Below are 18,694 nucleotides of genomic sequence, written 5' to 3'. Positions count from 1 at the left end.
CAGGGAGACAAGACGGGACCGCCAACGGATCAGCCACTTAGGGCGCTCCTTGAAAAGGTGGGAAAAAGGTGACATTGGGGAAGGGGGGAAGAGTAAAAAAAATATCAGTCTGAGGCTGGACCCTCAGGAATGGTCCAGACTGAGTCCGAGGAAAAAACCTCACATAGCATGGCACACATAAACATGGTACATGTAATCACAACAACTCGCAATAGAGTCATCCAACAGGACCTTGGAGGCCGGCAGCTGCTGTTGAGCGCTACTCAGCCCCCACAACCCCGGAGGAATTAAGCAGTGGTGAAGGCGTTGATTTGGGGAGGGGTGTGTGCGTGCATGTATGCCCAATTAACTTGGGTGAGATGTTGGAATTGTCTTTATGGGCCGAGGCCGGCCCCAAGAGTTCAAGAGTTCCAGAGTACGAAGCTGAAACATGGCGATCAACAAAAAACACCATCATCATCGGCGGTCACTCGAAGCGAGTATGACGGTCCTCCTGGTAGGGGGGCATCCCTTTATGGAGGATGCCTCTGCATGACTTTGTTTAACGTGGGGAGACTGGTGCTCAGATAGTCACCACACGATCCTTGACAGATCCGGGTCAGGGTCCAGTGGCATGGAGTCCAAGACGACCGGGGATCCTTTTCTGCTGCAGCCTTCATCCGCCATCCCAGCCGTTGTGACGCTCCATATGGTTAGCAGTCATCCTCCGCCTGTTCCACCGTTGAGGTCTTGGGTTGTTATTTCCCCATAACTGGACTCACATGGATGTGGGGGGTGCCTTCTTCCGCCATCGCAGCCGTTGTGGTGGTTCATACATCTAAACACCACTAAGAGAGTACAGACGTTCATCAATTCCTGTCTGAGAATCATTCTCAAGACCCACCGGCCGGAAACCATCAGCAACAAAGATCTTTGGCAATGAACAAACCATGCGCCGGTGGAGGAAAATATCAGGAGAAGAAGATACACCCTAAGGAAACCAACATCACCCGCCAGGTCCTGACCTGGAATGCCCAGGAGAAGAGGAAGCGAGGAAGACCAAGGAACACGTAGAGAAGGGACCTTGAAACTTAAGCCAAGAAGACCGGTCACACTTGGAGGGAGATAGAAAGGATCATCCAGGGCAGAGGACGAAGGCGGGGAGTTGTCCCACCATGGGGTAAAAGGCCGAAGAAGACATTTTCATCTGCATTGAACAAACTCGTCCAAATGAGGGCGCCATAGCACAAACAATAACACACCATTCCAGTGTCTGTGCTTGTGTTTAACAAAAACTATAGAACACAAAACATTCTGGCCGTTAGCCAAGAAAAATAAAAAAAATGACCCGCATCGTTTAATAAGCCGCAGGGTCCGGAATTTAACGTCTTAAAAGTGACCATCTCTCAGTTTTCCTGGGTTATCTCCGTCTGCAAAATCAGTTTCTCCTTTCTCTTCGCAGGCTGGATATGACATCCAACAAACTGAAAAAAATCCCCCCTGACCCACTTTTCCTGAGAATACCAGTTTATGCAAAATCCAGAGGCAGTCCTCTGTCCTCGCTGGTGTTGAGTTTCGGCGGGAACCCTCTTCACTGTAACTGTGAACTCCTGTGGTTGCGGAGACTGACCAGAGAGGACGACTTGGAGACTTGTGCTTCGCCCCAAGACCTTTGCGCTAAATACTTCTGGACCATACCCGAAGAGGTAAGTATGGGGAAAAAAAATAGAAATTAAATGAGGAAAACGTGAATGTCAATATTTGATTTTTGTCCTTTAGGAATTTATTTGTGATCCGCCAGTGTTGACACGCAAGTCCCCTCAGACCGTGGCTATGGAAGGTCAGCCATCCAGCCTCAAATGTAAAGCAAATGGAGATCCAGAACCGGAAGTACACTGGATCAGTCCCGAGGGCCGACTTATATCCAATAGCACAAGGTATGTATTTACACGAGTCATTTCTTCCTCATCCCTAACGAGGGTGAAGAGTCCAGGCGCAAATACCGATAAAACGCCAAACTGAAGGCCCGGGGGCCAGAACTGGCCCGTGACATCGTTTTATCTGGCCCGCAAACACCTGGAAATGATATGTGTCGATAAAGTACTTCATATTTTCTCACTGAATATAATAGATTATTTTCATTTTGACAGAAAAAAATATATGTACTGCCTGAAATTGCATACCTTTTAAACTTTAATAGTATCCAATATTGCAACAAATATTACAGTATATTATCATACTTTCCAAACATGTTTTTGTCTAAATAAAAATAATTACCTTTACAGCAAACTACCCATCAAATTAATAAAAAATGACAATACATTTTACCTTGTTCTTTACAGCATATTACTGTAAGTTGAACAAAAAACTACTACTGTTTTTTGCGTTAAAATTCTGTTGACTGAGCTGCCAGTTTTTGACTGTAAAACCTACGCTTGTTGTTTTTAACGGTGCATTACTGTAAATGGAAAGAGGGTACATTTGTTTTTACGGTAGAAAAACTGACACCAGAATAAAAAATAAATAATTTGTACTGTTTTTCCATGAACAATATAATGTTGTAAAAACCAATGTCAATTTAACACAACAACTCTGGCAAATAAGCTGCCAGCTTTTTCCGTTAACCCCCACCCACTCTCCAAAAAAACCCAAAAAAACAGTGGTACTGTTTTTCTATTTACCGTAAAATGTTTTCAAAAATAATTAAAAACACTATTTTACAGTAACATTTTGTAAATGTAAAGTTTTTACTGTAAAATCGACAGTCTACTTAAAAAAAAATACATAATTAATAATGAAATCCAGAGGCAAATCCATACATTATTCACTGTTACAAGCAGCTCTCTGATGGCAGCCATAACTGCCATGTGGCCAAGTTAAAACTCTACTATGCATAGCGAAAGCCATTTATCAACAACACCCAGAAACGCCGCAGGCTTCACTGGGCCCGAGCTCATCTAAGATGGACTGATGCAAAGTGGAAAAGTGTTCTGTGGTCTGACGAGTCCACATTTCAAATTGTTTTTGGAAACTGTGGACGTCGTGTCCTCCGGAACAAAGAGGAAAATAATCATACGGATTGTTCTAGGCGCAAAGTTGAAAAGCCAGCATCTGTGATGGTATGGGGGTGTATTAGTGCCCAAGACATGGGTAACTTACACATGTGTGAAGGCACCATTAATGCTGAAAGGTACATACAGGTTTTGGAGCAACATATGTTGCCATCCAAGCAACGTTACCATGGACGCCCCTGCTTATTTCAGCAAGACAATGCCAAGCCACGTGTTACAACAGCGTGGCTTCATAGTAAAAGAGTGCGGGTACTAGACTGGCCTGCCTGTAGTCCAGACCTGTCTCCCTTTTAAAATGTGTGGCGCATTATGAAGCCTAAAATAGCAGAAGGGAGACCCCCGGACTGTTGAACAACTTAAGCTGTACATCAAGCAAGAATGGGAAAGAATTCCACCTGAAAAGCTTCAAAAATGTGTCTCCTCAGTTCCCAAACGTTTACTGAGTGTTGTTAAAAGGAAAGGCCATGTAACACAGTGGTGAACATGCCGCTGTGACAACTTTTTTGCAATGTGTTGCTGCCACTAAATTCTAAGTTAATGATTATTTGCCAAACAAAATTAAGTTTCTCAGTGTGAACATCAAATATCTTTTCTTTGCAGTCTATTCAATTGAATATAGGTTGAAAAGGATTTGCAAGTCATTGTATTCTGTTTTTGTCAGGCTCAAACACCGATGACATCTATTAGACAAGACAAGAAGCAAAGAAATCAAACAGAGACAGGATTCAATTTAGCTGAGGAGGAGAGCGCCTGTGTGCCTGCACCCTCGCACAGTGTCACCACACCCGCTCTGACGAGGGAGCTACACGCCTCCTCTTTTATTTGGGCCTTTTCTGATTACTTAACATCACCGTATTTTTCGGAGTATAAGTCGCTCCGGAGTATAAGTCGCACCGGCCGAAAATGCATAATAAAGAAGGAAAAAAACATATATAAGTCGCACTGGAGTATAAGTCAAATTTTTGGGTGAAATGTATTTGATAAAAGCCAACACCAAGAATAGACATTTGAAAGGCAATTTTAAATAAATAAAGAATAGTGAACAACAGGCTGAATAAGTGTACGTTATATGAGGCATAAATAACCAACTGAGAACGTGCCTGGTATGTTAACGTAACATATTATGGTAAGAGTCATTCAAATAACTATAACATATAGAACATGCTATACGTTTATCAAACAATCTGTCACTCTTAATCCCTAAATCCCATGAAATCTTATACGTCTAGTCTCTTACGTGAATGAGCTAAATAATATTATTTGATATTTTACGTTAATGTGTTAATAATTTCACACAGAAGTCGCTCCTGAGTATAAGTCGCACTAAAAAAAACTGCGACTTATACTCCGAAAAATACCGTACATTACATTACGCCGCTGCTCCTAAGGGGAGGTGGTCATAAACAGCTCTTGCACTCGGTCATAAACAGTTCAAAGAAAAGGTGCCTGGAGCTGCATCAGGTCTGCTCCCTCTCCGCTTTTGTAGATCTCGGGTCAGGACAAGTTCTTGCTGTGGCTTTCAATAGATCAGAGAAACCGACACCTCCATGTCGCATCCCATCGCACACAGTGGAGTTTTACAAGCCTTTTTTGCTTGAAATGATGAAAGACGGCTTTTATCTTCTCGCAGAGGACCTGACCTCAATGGAACACAAAGTTGTGTGAAAACTTCTATACAATTATTCTGACCGTTTTTATTTACCATTTACACAACGTGCCAACTTCACCGGTTTTTTTTTTTTTTTACAGTTAATTGACACTTTATTTTTTTCTTCCAGAACTTTGGTTTTCCCGAACGGAAGCCTGGAGATCAACGTCACCTCCCTCAAGGACGCCGGCAACTTCACCTGCATCGCCTCCAACGCCGCGGGGGAGTCCACGGGCAGGGTGGAGCTGTTCGTCACGCCCACGCCGCACCTGGCCAACAGCACGAGCCGCAGCCGGGACCCGTCGGAGACCCGGGAGCCGGCGCCTTCCGACATCCTCACCTCGTCGAAGGGGTCCGCCCCCGGCAACGAGACGCGGGCGGGGGACCGGCGGGTGTCGCTGGTGGAGCTGACGGGGAACTCTGCCCTCATTAGGTGGAGCAGCCAGGCGCCCGTGTCAGGAGTCAGGATGTTCCAGGTCCAGTACAACAGCTCGGGGGACGACACACTGGTGTACAGGTTGGCGTGTCTACACTTTCTCTGCATGTGTGTGTGTGTGTGTGTGTGGACAGTATTTTTAGGTTCGTTAGCAAAGCGCCTCAGGATGCTGCACAGTGACTGTGTGCATTTGCTCCTTTGATAATCGGCGAGCTTCTTTGTGGAGGGGAGCAGATGATAGACGCCACGAGTGGAGACGCGCCAGTCAGGCGGCGGTAAATGTCTAATCAGCTGAAAAGATGAAGAGTTCCGCATGAGGAACGCAACTCGCAGGCCGAGCTTTTGTTGCGCTCGTCACCAAATTACCGTCATGGTGCTTGATTAGTCGTTGCTGTTATGGTTTATCGATTTTGTGCTTTTCAGATTCTTACTTAATTGGTTGGCTTTTTTTTTTTTTTGGGGGTGCCAGATTTTGCACTAATTGACAGTAAAGTGTCATTCGCTTTGAATCCAGCAGAGCATTTAATTTGGTCGTTTTGACTTAAATGAGCTTTACGAGTACAATTGTCTGTTTCAGCGTCTGTCGTTTTTTATCGAATATGTTTTTCCCCAAGGCCTACTGAAATGATTTTTTTTTTATTTAAACGGGAATAGCAGATCCATTCTATGCGTCATACTTGATCATTTCGCGATATTGCCATTTTTTTGCTGAAAGGATTTATTAGAGAAAATCGACGATAAAGTTCGCAACTTTTGCCCGCTGATAAAAAAAAAAGCCTTGCCTGTGACGTCACAGGAGGTAATATTCCTCGCAATTTCCCTTTGTTTACAATGGAGGGAGAGAGATTTGGAGCGACAAAGCGACGATTACCCCATTAATTTCAGCGAGGATGAAAGATTCGTGGATGAGGAACGTTAGAGTGAAGGACTAGAGTGCAGTGCAGGACGTATCTTTTTTCGCTCTGACCGTAACTTAGGTACAAGCTGGCTCATTGGATTCCACACTCTCTCCTTTTTCTATTGTGGATCACGGATTTGTATTTTAAACCACCTGGGATACTATATCCTCTTGAAAATGAGAGTCGAGCACGCGAAATGGACATTCAAAGTGACTTTTATCTCCACGACAATACATCGGTGACACACTTAGCTACCGAGCTAACGTGATAGCATCGTTCTCAAATGCAGATAGAAACAAAATACATAAATCCCTGACTGGAAGGATTGACAGAAGATCAACAATACTATTAAACCATGGACATGTAACTACACGGTTAATAATTCTCAGCCTGGTAAAGCTTAACAATGCTGTTGCTAACGACGCTAAAGGCCTACTGAAATGAATTTTTCTTTATTTAAACGGGAATAGCAGATCCATTCTATGCGTCATACTTGATCATTTCGCGCTATTGCCATATTTTTGCTGAAAGGATTTAGTAGAGAAAATCGACGATAAAGTTCGCAACTTTTGCTCGCTGATAAAAAAAAAAAGCCTTGCCTGTACCGGAAGTAGCGTGACGTCACAGGAGGTAATATTCCTCGCAATTTTCCTTTGTTTACAATGGAGCGAGAGAGATTTGGAGCGACAAAGCGACGATTACCCCATTAATTTGAGCGAGGATGAAAGATTCGTAGATGAGGAACGTTAGAGTGAAGGATTAGAGTGCAGTGCAGGACGTATCTTTTTTCGCTCTGACCGTAACTTAGGTACAAGCTGGCTCATTGGATTCCACACTCTCTCCTTTTTCTATTGTGGATCACGGATTTGTATTTCAAACCACCTGGGATACTATATCCTCTTGAAAATGAGAGTCGAGAACGTGAAATGGACATTCAAAGTGACTTTTATCTCCACGACAATACATCGGTGACACACTTAGCTACCGAGCTAACGTGATAGCATCGTTCTCAAATGCAGATAGAAACAAAATACATAAATCCCTGACTGGAAGGATAGACAGAAGATCAACAATACTATTAAACCATGGACATGTAACTACACGGTTAATAATTCTCAGCCTGGTAAAGCTTAACAATGCTGTTGCTAACGACGCTAAGGCTAATTTAGCAACTTAGCAACCGGACCTCACAGAGCTATGATAAAAACATTAGCGCTCCACCTACGCCGGCCAGCCCTCATCTGCTCATCAACAGCCTGTCGTTTTTAAACGGCAACAAAAAAAAAGGACCACTGAACATTTATTTTGCAAATGGTTTTGGTTCAGGTTTGTTTGGAACCTGCAGACGGTTACAGGTCCTTTCCACATTCTCCTGGTGTGCAACACGGGCGTTAAAATAGAGTTTTCTTTTATTTCCACCTAAAAATAGTGCGCAATAGGTATTATTTATTACTACAGGGGATGCAAAACAATAACAATACTGAAATACAAACCCCGTTTCCATATGAGTTGGGAAATTGTGTTAGATGTAAATATAAACGGAATACAATGATTTGCTAATCATTTTCAACCCATATTCAGTTGAATATGCTACAAAGACAACATATTTGATGTTCAAACTGATAAACTTTTTTTTTTGTGCAAATAATCATTAGCTTTAGAATTTGATGCCAGCAACACGTGACAAAGAAGTTGGGAAAGGTGGCAATAAATACTGATAAAGTTGAGGAATGCTCATCAAACACTTATTTGGAACATCCCACAGGTGAGCAGGCTAATTGGGAACAGGTGGGTGCCATGATTGGGTATAAAAGTAGATTCCATGAAATGCTCAGTCATTCACAAACAAGGATGGGGGCGAGGGTCACCACTTTGTCAACAAATGCCTGAGCAAATTCTTGAACAGTTTAAGAAAAACCTTTCTCAACCAGCCATTGCAAGGAATTTAGGGATTTCACCATCTACGCTCCGTAATATCATCAAAGGGTTCAGAGAATCTGGAGAAATCACTGCACGTAAGCAGCAAAGCCCGTGACCTTCGATCCCTCAGGCTGTACTGCATCGACAAGCGACATCAGTGTGTAAAGGATATCACCACATGGGCTCGGGAACACTTCAGAAACCCACTGTCAGTAACTACAGTTGGTCGCTACATCTGTAAGTGCAAGTTAAAACTCTCCTGTGCAAGGCGAAAACCGTTTATCAACAACACCCAGAAACGCCGTCGGCTTCGCTGGGCCCGAGCTCATCTAAGATGGACTGATACAAAGTGGAAAATTGTTCTGTGGTCTGTCGAGTCCACATTTCAAATTGTTTTTGGTAACTGTGGACGTCGTGTCCTCCGGACCAAAGAGGAAAAGAACCATCCGGATTGTTATAGGCGCAAAGTGTAAAAGGCAGCATCTGTGATGGTATGGGGGTGTATTAGTGCCCAAGACTTGGGTAACTTACACATGTGTGAAGGCGCCATTGATGCTGAAAGGTACATACAGGTTTCGGAGCAACATATGTTGCCATCCAAGCAACATTACCATGGACGCCTCTGCTTATAGAGGCTTTGCAGTCACGTGGTTTTATCACGTGACTTTGTGTTACGCCGCCATCTTGCCGGTCAGCTCGTTCCTACGTGTTCGTACAGATTCAGTTTGATTTCTGCGCTACATTTTCACCGATTTCATCCGAATTATGGCTGATTTGCTACCCAATGAAGTTGTGCATTAGTCCAATAAACGTTACCGAGAGAAGTTGAACCTTGTTGGCACAACGGATCCGTACCTTTTACCGAGAAGCGTGCTAAAATCACCTGAGCATTCTGCAACAGCCGACTTTGATTGATTGATTGAGACTTTTATTAGTAGGTTGCACAGTGAAGTACATATTCCGTACAATTGACCACTAAATGGTAACACCCGAATAAGTTTTTCAACTTGTTTAAGTCGGGGTCCACTTAAATTGATTCATGATACAGATATATACTATCATATATACTATCATCATAATACAGTCATCACACAAGATAATCACATTGAATTATTTACATTATTTACAATCAGGGGGGTGGGGGGGGGGGGGTATGGACATCAAGTAGTGGACATAGAGAGAGAGAGAGAGAGAGAGAGAGAGAGAGAGAGAGAGAGAGAGAGAGAGAGAGAGAGAGAGAGAGAGAGAGAGAGAGAGAGAGATCAGAAGGCATAAGAAAAAGAAAAAGTATCTGCATTTGATTGTTTACATTTGATTATTAGCAATCCGGGGAGGGTGTTAGTTTAGGGTTGTAACTGCCTGGAGGTGAACTTTTATTGCGGTTTTGAAGGAGGATAGAGATGCCCTTTCTTTTATACCTGTTGGGAGCGCATTCCACATTGATGTGGCATAGAAAGAGAATGAGTTAAGACCTTTGTTAGTTCGGAATCTGGGTTTAACGTGGTTAGTGGAGCTCCCCCTGGTGTTGTGGTTATGGCGGTCATTTACGTTAAGGAAGTAGTTTGACATGTACTTCGGTATCAGGGAGGTGTAGCGGATTTTATAGACTAGGCTCAGTGCAAGTTGTTTAACTCTGTCCTCCACCTTGAGCCAGCCCACTTTAGAGAAGTGGGTAGGAGTGAGGTGGGATCTGGGGTGGAGGTCTAGAAGTAACCTGACTAGCTTGTTCTGAGATGTTTGGAGTTTAGATTTGAGGGTTTTGGAGGTGCTAGGGTACCAGGACCTGCCTGATCTCTCATATCCAGACATTTATAATTACCTCGTCGATTCACCATCTCCGTACACTGGAAAGGACTGTAAGGCATACAAGAGTCTGGATGCCTACAAGTATTTTACAGCAGGTTTTGTGCATGATGGGCTGACATGGCAGATTCCAAACAAGAATCAATTTCTTCTCATGACCAAAGTAAGGAAAAAGCACACACAGAAGAGCCTACTGTCTGTTTACAAATCCGCGTAAAAGTATCTGCATTTGATTGTTTACATTTGATTATTAGCAATCCGGGGAGGGTGTTAGTTTAGGGTTGTAGCTGCCTGGAGGTGAACTTTTATTGCGGTTTTGAAGGAGGATAGAGATGCCCTTTCTTTTATACCTGTTGGGAGCGCATTCCACATTGATGTGGCATAGAAAGAGAATGAGTTAAGACCTTTGTTAGTTCGGAATCTGGGTTTAACGTGGTTAGTGGAGCTCCCCCTGGTGTTGTGGTTATGGCGGTCATTTACGTTAAGGAAGTAGTTTGACATGTACTTCGGTATCAGGGAGGTGTAGCGGATTTTATAGACCAGGCTCAGTGCAAGTTGTTTAACTCTGCCCTCCACCTTGAGCCAGCCCACTTTAGAGAAGTGGGTAGGAGTGAGGTGGGATCTGGGGTGGAGGTCTAGAAGTAACCCGACTAGCTTGTTCTGAGATGTTTGGAGTTTAGATTTGAGGGTTTTGGAGGTGCTAGGGTACCAGGACCTGCCTGATCTCTCATATCCAGACATTTATAATTACCTCGTCGATCCACCATCTCCGTACACTGGAAAGGACCTTAAGGCATACAAGAGTCTGGATGCCTACAAGTATTTTACAGCAGGTTTTGTGCATGATGGGCTGATATGGCAGATTCCAAACAAGAATCAATTTCTTCTCATGACCAAAGTAAGGACAAAGCACACACAGAAGAGCCTACTGTCTGTTTACAAATCCGCGTGGCAGTAACAGTGGGATTGTGAAAAAAACTCACATAGTTAAGCTGCCTTGCTGCTCTTGCTGCCTTTCTAAAAATGCACCCAGCATTTCCAACAATCATATCTGTATCATCCCATATTGTATTATTTCACATTTTGTGAAACAAATCAGGGGTGAATAGTTTGTTTACATACCTGATATGAAGTGTTCATTGCACATCCTTGTGTAAATCGTAGGTTTCCGTCGTTCACGACAAATCGCCGCGATCCATTTATCGCGTTTTTTGACGTTTGCCGGGAATCTATAGAACAGGGGCGTCAAACTTACGGCCCGAGGGCCGGATCAGGCCCGCGAACAGGTTTTATCCGGCCCGCGGGATGAGTTTGCTAAGTATAAAAATTAATCTGAACCTTTTGAATGAAAGAAACTGCTGTTCTAAATGTGTCCACTGGATGTCGCAATAGCAATTCTTTGTATCGTTGTAGATGATGCTATATATGTACAAAATAAACCACATGATGTTAGTACATCAGTCGAGGAAAATGATCAAACTACATAAATAACAAACATTTTCATATATTTTTTTTATTTTGATTGATTGAGAATTAACACCAATGAGTTGACTGATGAACATTGTCACATAATTTATTCAGAAAATATAAATAACGACAAATAAAGATAGAATACTATTAACTGCAACATGTAAGTGTAAAAAAACAACAACAATATTATGATTTGTACAATTCCAGAATGTGCTTGTTTTATTTTTTTTTAAACAAAGAAAAAGATCTGAAGTTGTCTTTATATTTAAGTTATCGTGCTGTGATTTTACTAGTCCGGCCCATTTGGGAGTAGATTTTTCTCCATGTGGCCCCCGATCTAAAATGAGTTTGACACCCCTGCTATAGAAGCTAAGATTTGGTTTATCGCCCCGTCTATTGCTACATCCAACAGCACAGCAGGTTCCAGGTGTTGTTCCTGAAAACGCACCCCTGCCGTAGAATGCACCCCCCGAGACGCGGATGCGCGCTTACGTCACTCGTTTCGAAAAGTATATCTAAACTCGGCTTTAACGACCGAAGTGGCTGAAATTGCCTCTTTTAAATCGCCTCTTTCGGTTCCAAGCTCAAATAGCGGCAGATCTAACAAGAAATCGTGTGTGTGAGTCGTTGACGGGCACTGAACTGGTGACCTGGCAAGATGGCCGCCAAGCTAATGTCACGTGGCTGCAAAGCCTCTATTTCAGCAAGACAATGCCAAGCCACGTGTTACATCAACGTGGTGTCATAGTAAAAGAGTGCGGGTACTAGACTGGCCTGCCTGTAGTCCAGACCTGTCTCCCATTGAAAATGTGTGGCGCATTATGAAGCCTAAAATAGCACAAGGGAGACCCCCGGACTGTTGAACAACTTAAAGGCCTACTGAAATGAATTTTTTTTATTTAAACGGGGATAGCAGATCTATTCTATGTGTCATACTTGATCATTTCGCGATATTGCCATATTTTTGCTGAAAGGATTTAGTATAGAACAACGACGATAAAGATTGCAACTTTTGGTATCTGATAAAAAAAAGGCTTGCCCCTACCGGAAGTAGCGTGACGTAGTCAGTTGAACATATACGCAAAGTTCCCTATTGTTTACAATGATGGCCGCATGAAGTGAGAGAGATTCGGACCGAGAAAGCGACAATTTCCCCATTAATTTGAGCGAGGATGAAAGATTTGTGGATGAGTAAAGTGCAAGTGAAGGACTAGTGGGGAGTTGAAGCTATTCAGATAGGGAAGATGCTGTGAGAGCCGGGGGTGACCTGATATTCAGCTGGGAATGACTACAACAGTAAATAAACACAAGACATATATATACTCTATTAGCCACAACACAACCAGGCTTATATTTAATATGCCACAAATTAATCCTGCATAAAAACACCTGCGTGTTTGTTACGCTAGCTCCTAGCTCCTCTGCTAGCTCCTAGGTCCATAGAACACGCCAATACAATTCAAACACCTGATCAACACACACAATCACTCAGCCCAAAAGACCGTTCACCTAACCCAAGGTTCATAAAGCTTATATATTTTTAAAAAGTTACGTACATACGCAAAAAAAAGTTGCGCACATACGGTCAAGCGATCAAATGTTCAGAAGCCAAAGCTGCATACTCACAGTAGCACGTCTGCGTCTTTGTCATCCAAATCAAAGTAATCCTGGTAAGAGTCTGTGTTGTCCCAGTTCTCTACAGGCGTCTGTGTACCGAAGTCAAAAGTCCTCCTGGTTAGAGTCTCTGTTATCCGAGTTCTTCCATCTTGACTGCATCTTCCGGGAATGTAAACAAAGAAGCGCCGGCTGTGTACTGTTGTTGCTGGCTACGTTCGAAAAATACGTCCATTTCGCACCGACAACTTTCTTCTTTGCTTGCTCAGCTTCCTTCTTCATAATGCAATGAACATGATTGCAACAGATTCACGAACACAGATGTCCAGAATACTGTGGAATTATGAAATGAAAACAGGGCTTTTTCGTATTGGCTTCAATGTGGAAGGCATACCCGTGTTCCCCGGTCTACGTCACGCGCATACGTCATCCTCAGAGGCGTTTCGAACCGGAAGTTTAGCGGCAAATTTAAAATGTCACTTTATAAGTTAACCCGGCCGTATTGGCATGTGTTAATGTTAAGATTTCATCATTGATATATAAACTATCAGACTGCGTGGTCGGTAGTAGTGGCTTTCAGTAGGCCTTTAAGCTGTACATCAAGCAAGAATGGGAAATAATTCCACCTGAGAAGCTTCCAAAATGTGTCTCCTCAGTTTCCAAACGTTTACTGAGTGTTGTTAAAAGGAAAGGCCATGTAACACAGTGGTGAACATGCCATTTCCCAACTACTTTGGCACGTGTTGCAGCCATGGAATTCTAAGTTAATTATTATTTGCAAAAAAAAAAAATAAAGTTTATGAGTTTGAACATCAAATATGTTGTCTTTGTAGTGCATTCAACTGAATATGGGTTGAAAATGATTAGCAAATCATTATATTCCGTTTATATTTACATCTAACACAATTTCCCAACTCATATGGAAACGGGGTTTGTAAACTGCAAGGCTGAGGTCAGGCTGATTATGAAATTAAATACTAATCAAATATACTGCAAAAGAAGGGACTCATAATACATTGACATATAATTACGCAGTGCTAATGTAAATACAACGGAACTAAATTAATAATAATAATATGTACACTACCGTTCAAAAGTTTGGGGTCACCCAAACAATTTAGTGGAATAGCCTTCATTTCTAAGAACAAGAATAGACTGTCGCGTTTCAGATGAAAGTTCTCTTTTTCTGGCCATTTTGAGCGTTTAATTGACCCCACAAATGTGATGCTCCAGAAACTCAATCTGCTCAAAGGAAGGTCCGTTTTGTAGCTTCTGTAACGAGCTAAACTGTTTTCAGATGTGTGAACATGATTGCACGAGGCTTTTCTAATCATCAATTACCCTTCTGAGCCAATGAGCAAACACATTGTACCATTAGAACACTGGAGTGATAGTTGCTGGAAATGGGCCTCTATACACCTATGTAGATATTGCACCAAAAAGCAGACATTTGCAGCTAGAATAGTCATTTTCCACATTAGCAATGTATAGAGTGTATTTCTTTCAAGTTAAGACTAGTTTAAAGTTATCTTCATTGAAAAGTACAGTGCTTTTCCTCCAAAAATAAGGACATTTCAATGTGACCCCAAACTTTTGAACGGTAGTGTATGCTTCTTAAATAATATGAAAGTGCGAATGAAAAATACAGCATTTAAATTTTAGTCATAATTTTTGCAGTTAATTAACCTCTTCATATTAACGGCCCTATGGTTAAGAAGCACTGCTTTAACGTCCTGGCACTAAACCCCCAGAAAGTAGTTCTTCTCAGGTTTCTCTAGGTTTACATTTTCACACTTTGCACTATTTTTCTTACACTTTATGAAGCATTTCTTACATATTCCAGAGTTTATTATTGTCATTGTCTTCCGTGCTTGTGTTGACATTGGATTTCCTTTCTGCTGAGGGGCTTACAATCGGAGGAAGGTTACATTAGAAATAATGTTTACGTTCAATATATTTTTCTCCTGATCTTTAATTTCCATAGGTCCTGAAAAAATATCGATAAATATCGATATTGACCGATATAAAACGCTTATATTGTGACAGTTTTCAGCCGTATCGCCCTGTTTTTTTTGACAATTTGGTCATAATTCTATTTTAAACGGACGTATCCAACCTCAAACTGGATCAATACGCTCGGATTCCTTTGAGGCTTCAGCAGGATTTAGCACATTATCCAGCCAAATAGTTCTCTGCCTGTTTCTCCCTTTACTGAACAAGATGTCAAATCAATTGTGCTTGTTGGTTCAATTGGAAGTCTAAATTCAAGTCAGTCAGGGTGGACAGTTTATTAGGAACCAACCCATATAGTCGTTATTTGTCTTTGCTTCCACAAAACCCAAAACCGGTGAAGTTGGCACGTTGTGTAAATGGTTAATAAAAACAGAATACAATGATTTCTAAATCCTTTTCAACTTATATTCAATTGAATAGACTGCAAAGACAAAATATTTTAATGTTCGAACTGAGAAATGTAGTTTTGTTTTGCAAATAATCATTAATTTTGAATTTAATGGCAACAATACATTGCAAAAAAGTTGTCACAGGGGCATTTTTACCACTGTGTTGCATGGCCTTTCCTTTTAACAACACTCAGTAAGCGTGCGGGAACTGAGGAGACACATTTTTGAGCTTTTCAGGTGGAATTTTTTCCCATTCTTGCTTGATGTACAGCTTTAGTTGTTCAACAGTCCGGGGGTCTCCGTTGTGCTATTTTAGGCTTCATAATGCGCCACACATTTTCAACGGGAGACAGGTCTGGACTACAGGCAGGCCAGTCTAGTACCCGCACTCTTTTACTATGAAGCCACGTTGATGTAACACGTGGCTTGGCATTGTCTTGCTGAAATAAGCAGGGGCGTCCATGGTAACGTTGCTTGGATGGCAACATATGTTGCTCCAAAACCTATATGTACCTTTCAGCATTAATGGTGCCTTCACAGATGTGTAAGTTACCCATGTCTTGGGCACTAATACACCCCCATACCATCACACATGCTGGCTTTTCAACTTTGTGTCAAGAACAATCTGGATGATTATTTTCCTCTGTCTTCCAGAGGACACGACGTCCACACTTTCCCAAAACAATTTGAAATATGGACTCGTCAGACCACAGAACACTTTTACACTTTGCATCAGTCCATCTTAGATGAGCTCGGGGCCCAGCCAAGCCGGCGGCGTTTCTGGGTGTTGTTGATAAATGGCTTTTTGCTTTGCATACTAGAGTTTTAACTTGCACTTACAGATGTAGCGAGGAACTGTAGTTACCGCAAGTGGTTTTATTAAGTGTTCCTGAGCCCATGTGGTGATGTCCTTTACACACTGATGCTTTTTGATGCAAGTACCGCCTGAGTTATTTCTCCAGATTCTCTGAACCTTTTGATGATATTACGGAGCGTAGATGGTGGAATCCCTAAATTCCTTGCAATAGCTGGTTGAGAAATGTTGTTCTTAAACTGTTCGACGCTTTGCTCACGCATTTGTTGACAAAGTGGCGACCCTCGCCCCCGTCCTTGTTTGTGAATTTACTGAGCATTTCATGGAAGCTGCTTTTATACCCAATCATGGCACCCACCCGTTCCCAATGAGCCTGCTCACCTGTGGGATGTTCCAAATAAGTGTTTGATGAGCATTCCTCAACTTCCTCAGTCTTTTTTGCCACTTGTGCCAGCTTTTTTTAAAACACGTTGCAGGCATCACATCCAGAATGAGCTAATATTTGCAAAGAATGACAACGTTTTCCATCCTGCGGTCTATTCAGTTGAATATAAGTTGAAAAGGATTTGCAAATCATTGTATTCTGCTTTTATTTACCTTTTACACAACGTGCCAACTTCACTGCTTTTGGGGTTTGTATTTGCAATATGTCGGTCACAGTTGCCGGTCTTTGATGATGGTCATGTTTTTCAGCGTTTGAAATAGCCGCTATTATCCTTCCTATCCTATCTGAGGAATATTAGCCCTATTTGCACCGGCACGTTCACACATTTTTCTTCACTCTGTGAATTACCAGACACCTTGTCGGGGGGGAAAAAATGCAAATTGCATGTGAGGGCAAAATGACAGCTGCCAGAAATAATGTTGATGCATATTGCATGTAACCATACTCTACGTTTCAATTTTTCACCCCTCCGAGTAATTTTGTTTCGCTGAAATATAAACATAAATAGAGTTGAGGACTGTGTCATAATCCACATTGTGTGGGAAAAGTGCCAATCCCAACAGAAAAGTAGCCGTAAAAAAATCATATTGGAGTTCCCCTCAATGACCGACGTGTATTAACCGTGCAAAAATGGCGTGCAAAATGATCATTAAAGTGGTGTTGGACCAACACGCTCCCTACTTTGTACAGACAACACCACAGGGGGGCTTATCCGGGTTGCTCACGTTACACTTCACAGTGGAGGATCGGCCGTGAAATCCACCCGCCTCCCGTCGCCCAATTTGATCACGTTAATTAAAACGAGCGACATGTGAACAGGCGTGTTGGTGGACGATAAGCGCTTCTCAGAGCTGTTTTGGTGGTATTCATTCTGCCAGGTGCTCGCAAAAGTGCTGAACTTCTTTAAAGGCCTACTGAAATGAAATTGTTTTATTGAAACGGGGATAGCAGATCCATTCTATGTGTCGTACTTGATCATTTCGCGATATTGCCATATTTTTGCTGAAAGGATTTAGTAGAGAACATCGACGATAAAGTTCGCAACTTTTGGTCGCTGATAAAAAAAAGCCTTGCCTGTACCGGAAGTAGCGTGACGTCACAGGTTGAAAGGCTCCTCACATTTCCCCGTTGTTTACATCAGCAGCGAGAGAGATTCGGACCGAGAAAGCGACGATTACCCCATTAATTTGAGCCAGGATGAAAGATTCGTGGATGAGGAACGTGAGAGTGAAGGACTAGAGTGCAGTGCAGGACGCATCTTTTTTCGCTCTGACCGTAACTTAGGTACAAACTGGCTCATTGGATTCCACACTCTCCCCTTTTTCTATTGTGGATCACAAATTTGTATTTTAAACCACCTCGGATACTATATCCTCTTGAAAATGAGAGTCGAGAACGCTTGATCATTTTGCGATATTGCCATATTTTTGCTGAAAGGATTTAGTATAGAAAAACGACGATAAAGTTCGCAACTTTTGGTATCTGATAAAAAATAGCCTTGCCTGTACCGGAAGTAGCGTGACGTCACAGGTTGAAAAGCTCCTCACATTTCTCCATTGTTTACATCAGCAGCTAGAGAGATTCGGACCGACAAAGCGACGATTACCCCATTAATTTGAGCCAGGATGAAAGATTCGTGGATGAGGAACGTGAGAGTGAAGGACTAGAGTGCAGGGCAGGACGCATCTTTTTTCACTCTGACCGTAACTTAGGTACAAACTGGCTCATTGGATTCCACACTCTCCCCTTTTTCTATTGTGGATCACGAATTTGTTTTTTAAACCACCTCGGATACTATATCCTCTTGAAAATGAGAGTCGAGAACGCTTGATCATTTTGCGATATTGCCATATTTTTGCTGAAAGGATTTAGTATAGACAAACGACGATAAAGTTCGCAACTTTTGGTCGCTGATAAAAAAAAGCCTTGCCTGTACCGGAAGTAGCGTGACGTCACCGGTTGAAAGGCTCCTCACATTTCCCCATTGTTTACATCAGCAGCTAGAGAGATTCGGACCGAGAAAGCGACGATTACCCCATTAATTTGAGCCAGGATGAAAGATTCGTGGATGAGGAACGTTACAGTGAAGGACTAGAGTGCAGTGCAGGACGCATCTTTTTTCGCTCTGACCGTAACTTAGGTACAAGCTGGCTCATTGGATTCCACACTCTCCCCTTTTTCTATTGTGGATCA

The 18,694-nt window shown here is 42.3% G+C and overlaps 1 protein-coding gene across 3 annotated transcripts in view; it reads left to right on the top strand.

The window, feature by feature from the left end:
• Nucleotides 1-18,694, top strand: part of zgc:172282 (leucine-rich repeat and fibronectin type III domain-containing protein 1-like protein) — a 532,113-nt gene that overhangs the window by 305,725 nt on the left and 207,694 nt on the right. For all 3 annotated transcript variants that reach the window (XM_062068089.1, XM_062068091.1, XM_062068090.1), the window contains exons 6-8: nt 1,442-1,685; nt 1,759-1,916; nt 4,829-5,215. In XM_062068089.1, coding sequence (XP_061924073.1) covers nt 1,442-1,685; nt 1,759-1,916; nt 4,829-5,215 — 789 coding nt within the window. The remainder of the gene's footprint in view (nt 1-1,441; nt 1,686-1,758; nt 1,917-4,828; nt 5,216-18,694) is intronic.

The sequence above is a fragment of the Entelurus aequoreus genome, linkage group LG13 (genome assembly GCF_033978785.1).
Source record: "Entelurus aequoreus isolate RoL-2023_Sb linkage group LG13, RoL_Eaeq_v1.1, whole genome shotgun sequence".
NCBI classification, from domain to species: Eukaryota; Metazoa; Chordata; class Actinopteri; order Syngnathiformes; family Syngnathidae; genus Entelurus; species Entelurus aequoreus.
Note: the sequence above shows the minus strand (reverse complement) of the source record. Positions and strands in the feature narration are given on the sequence as shown.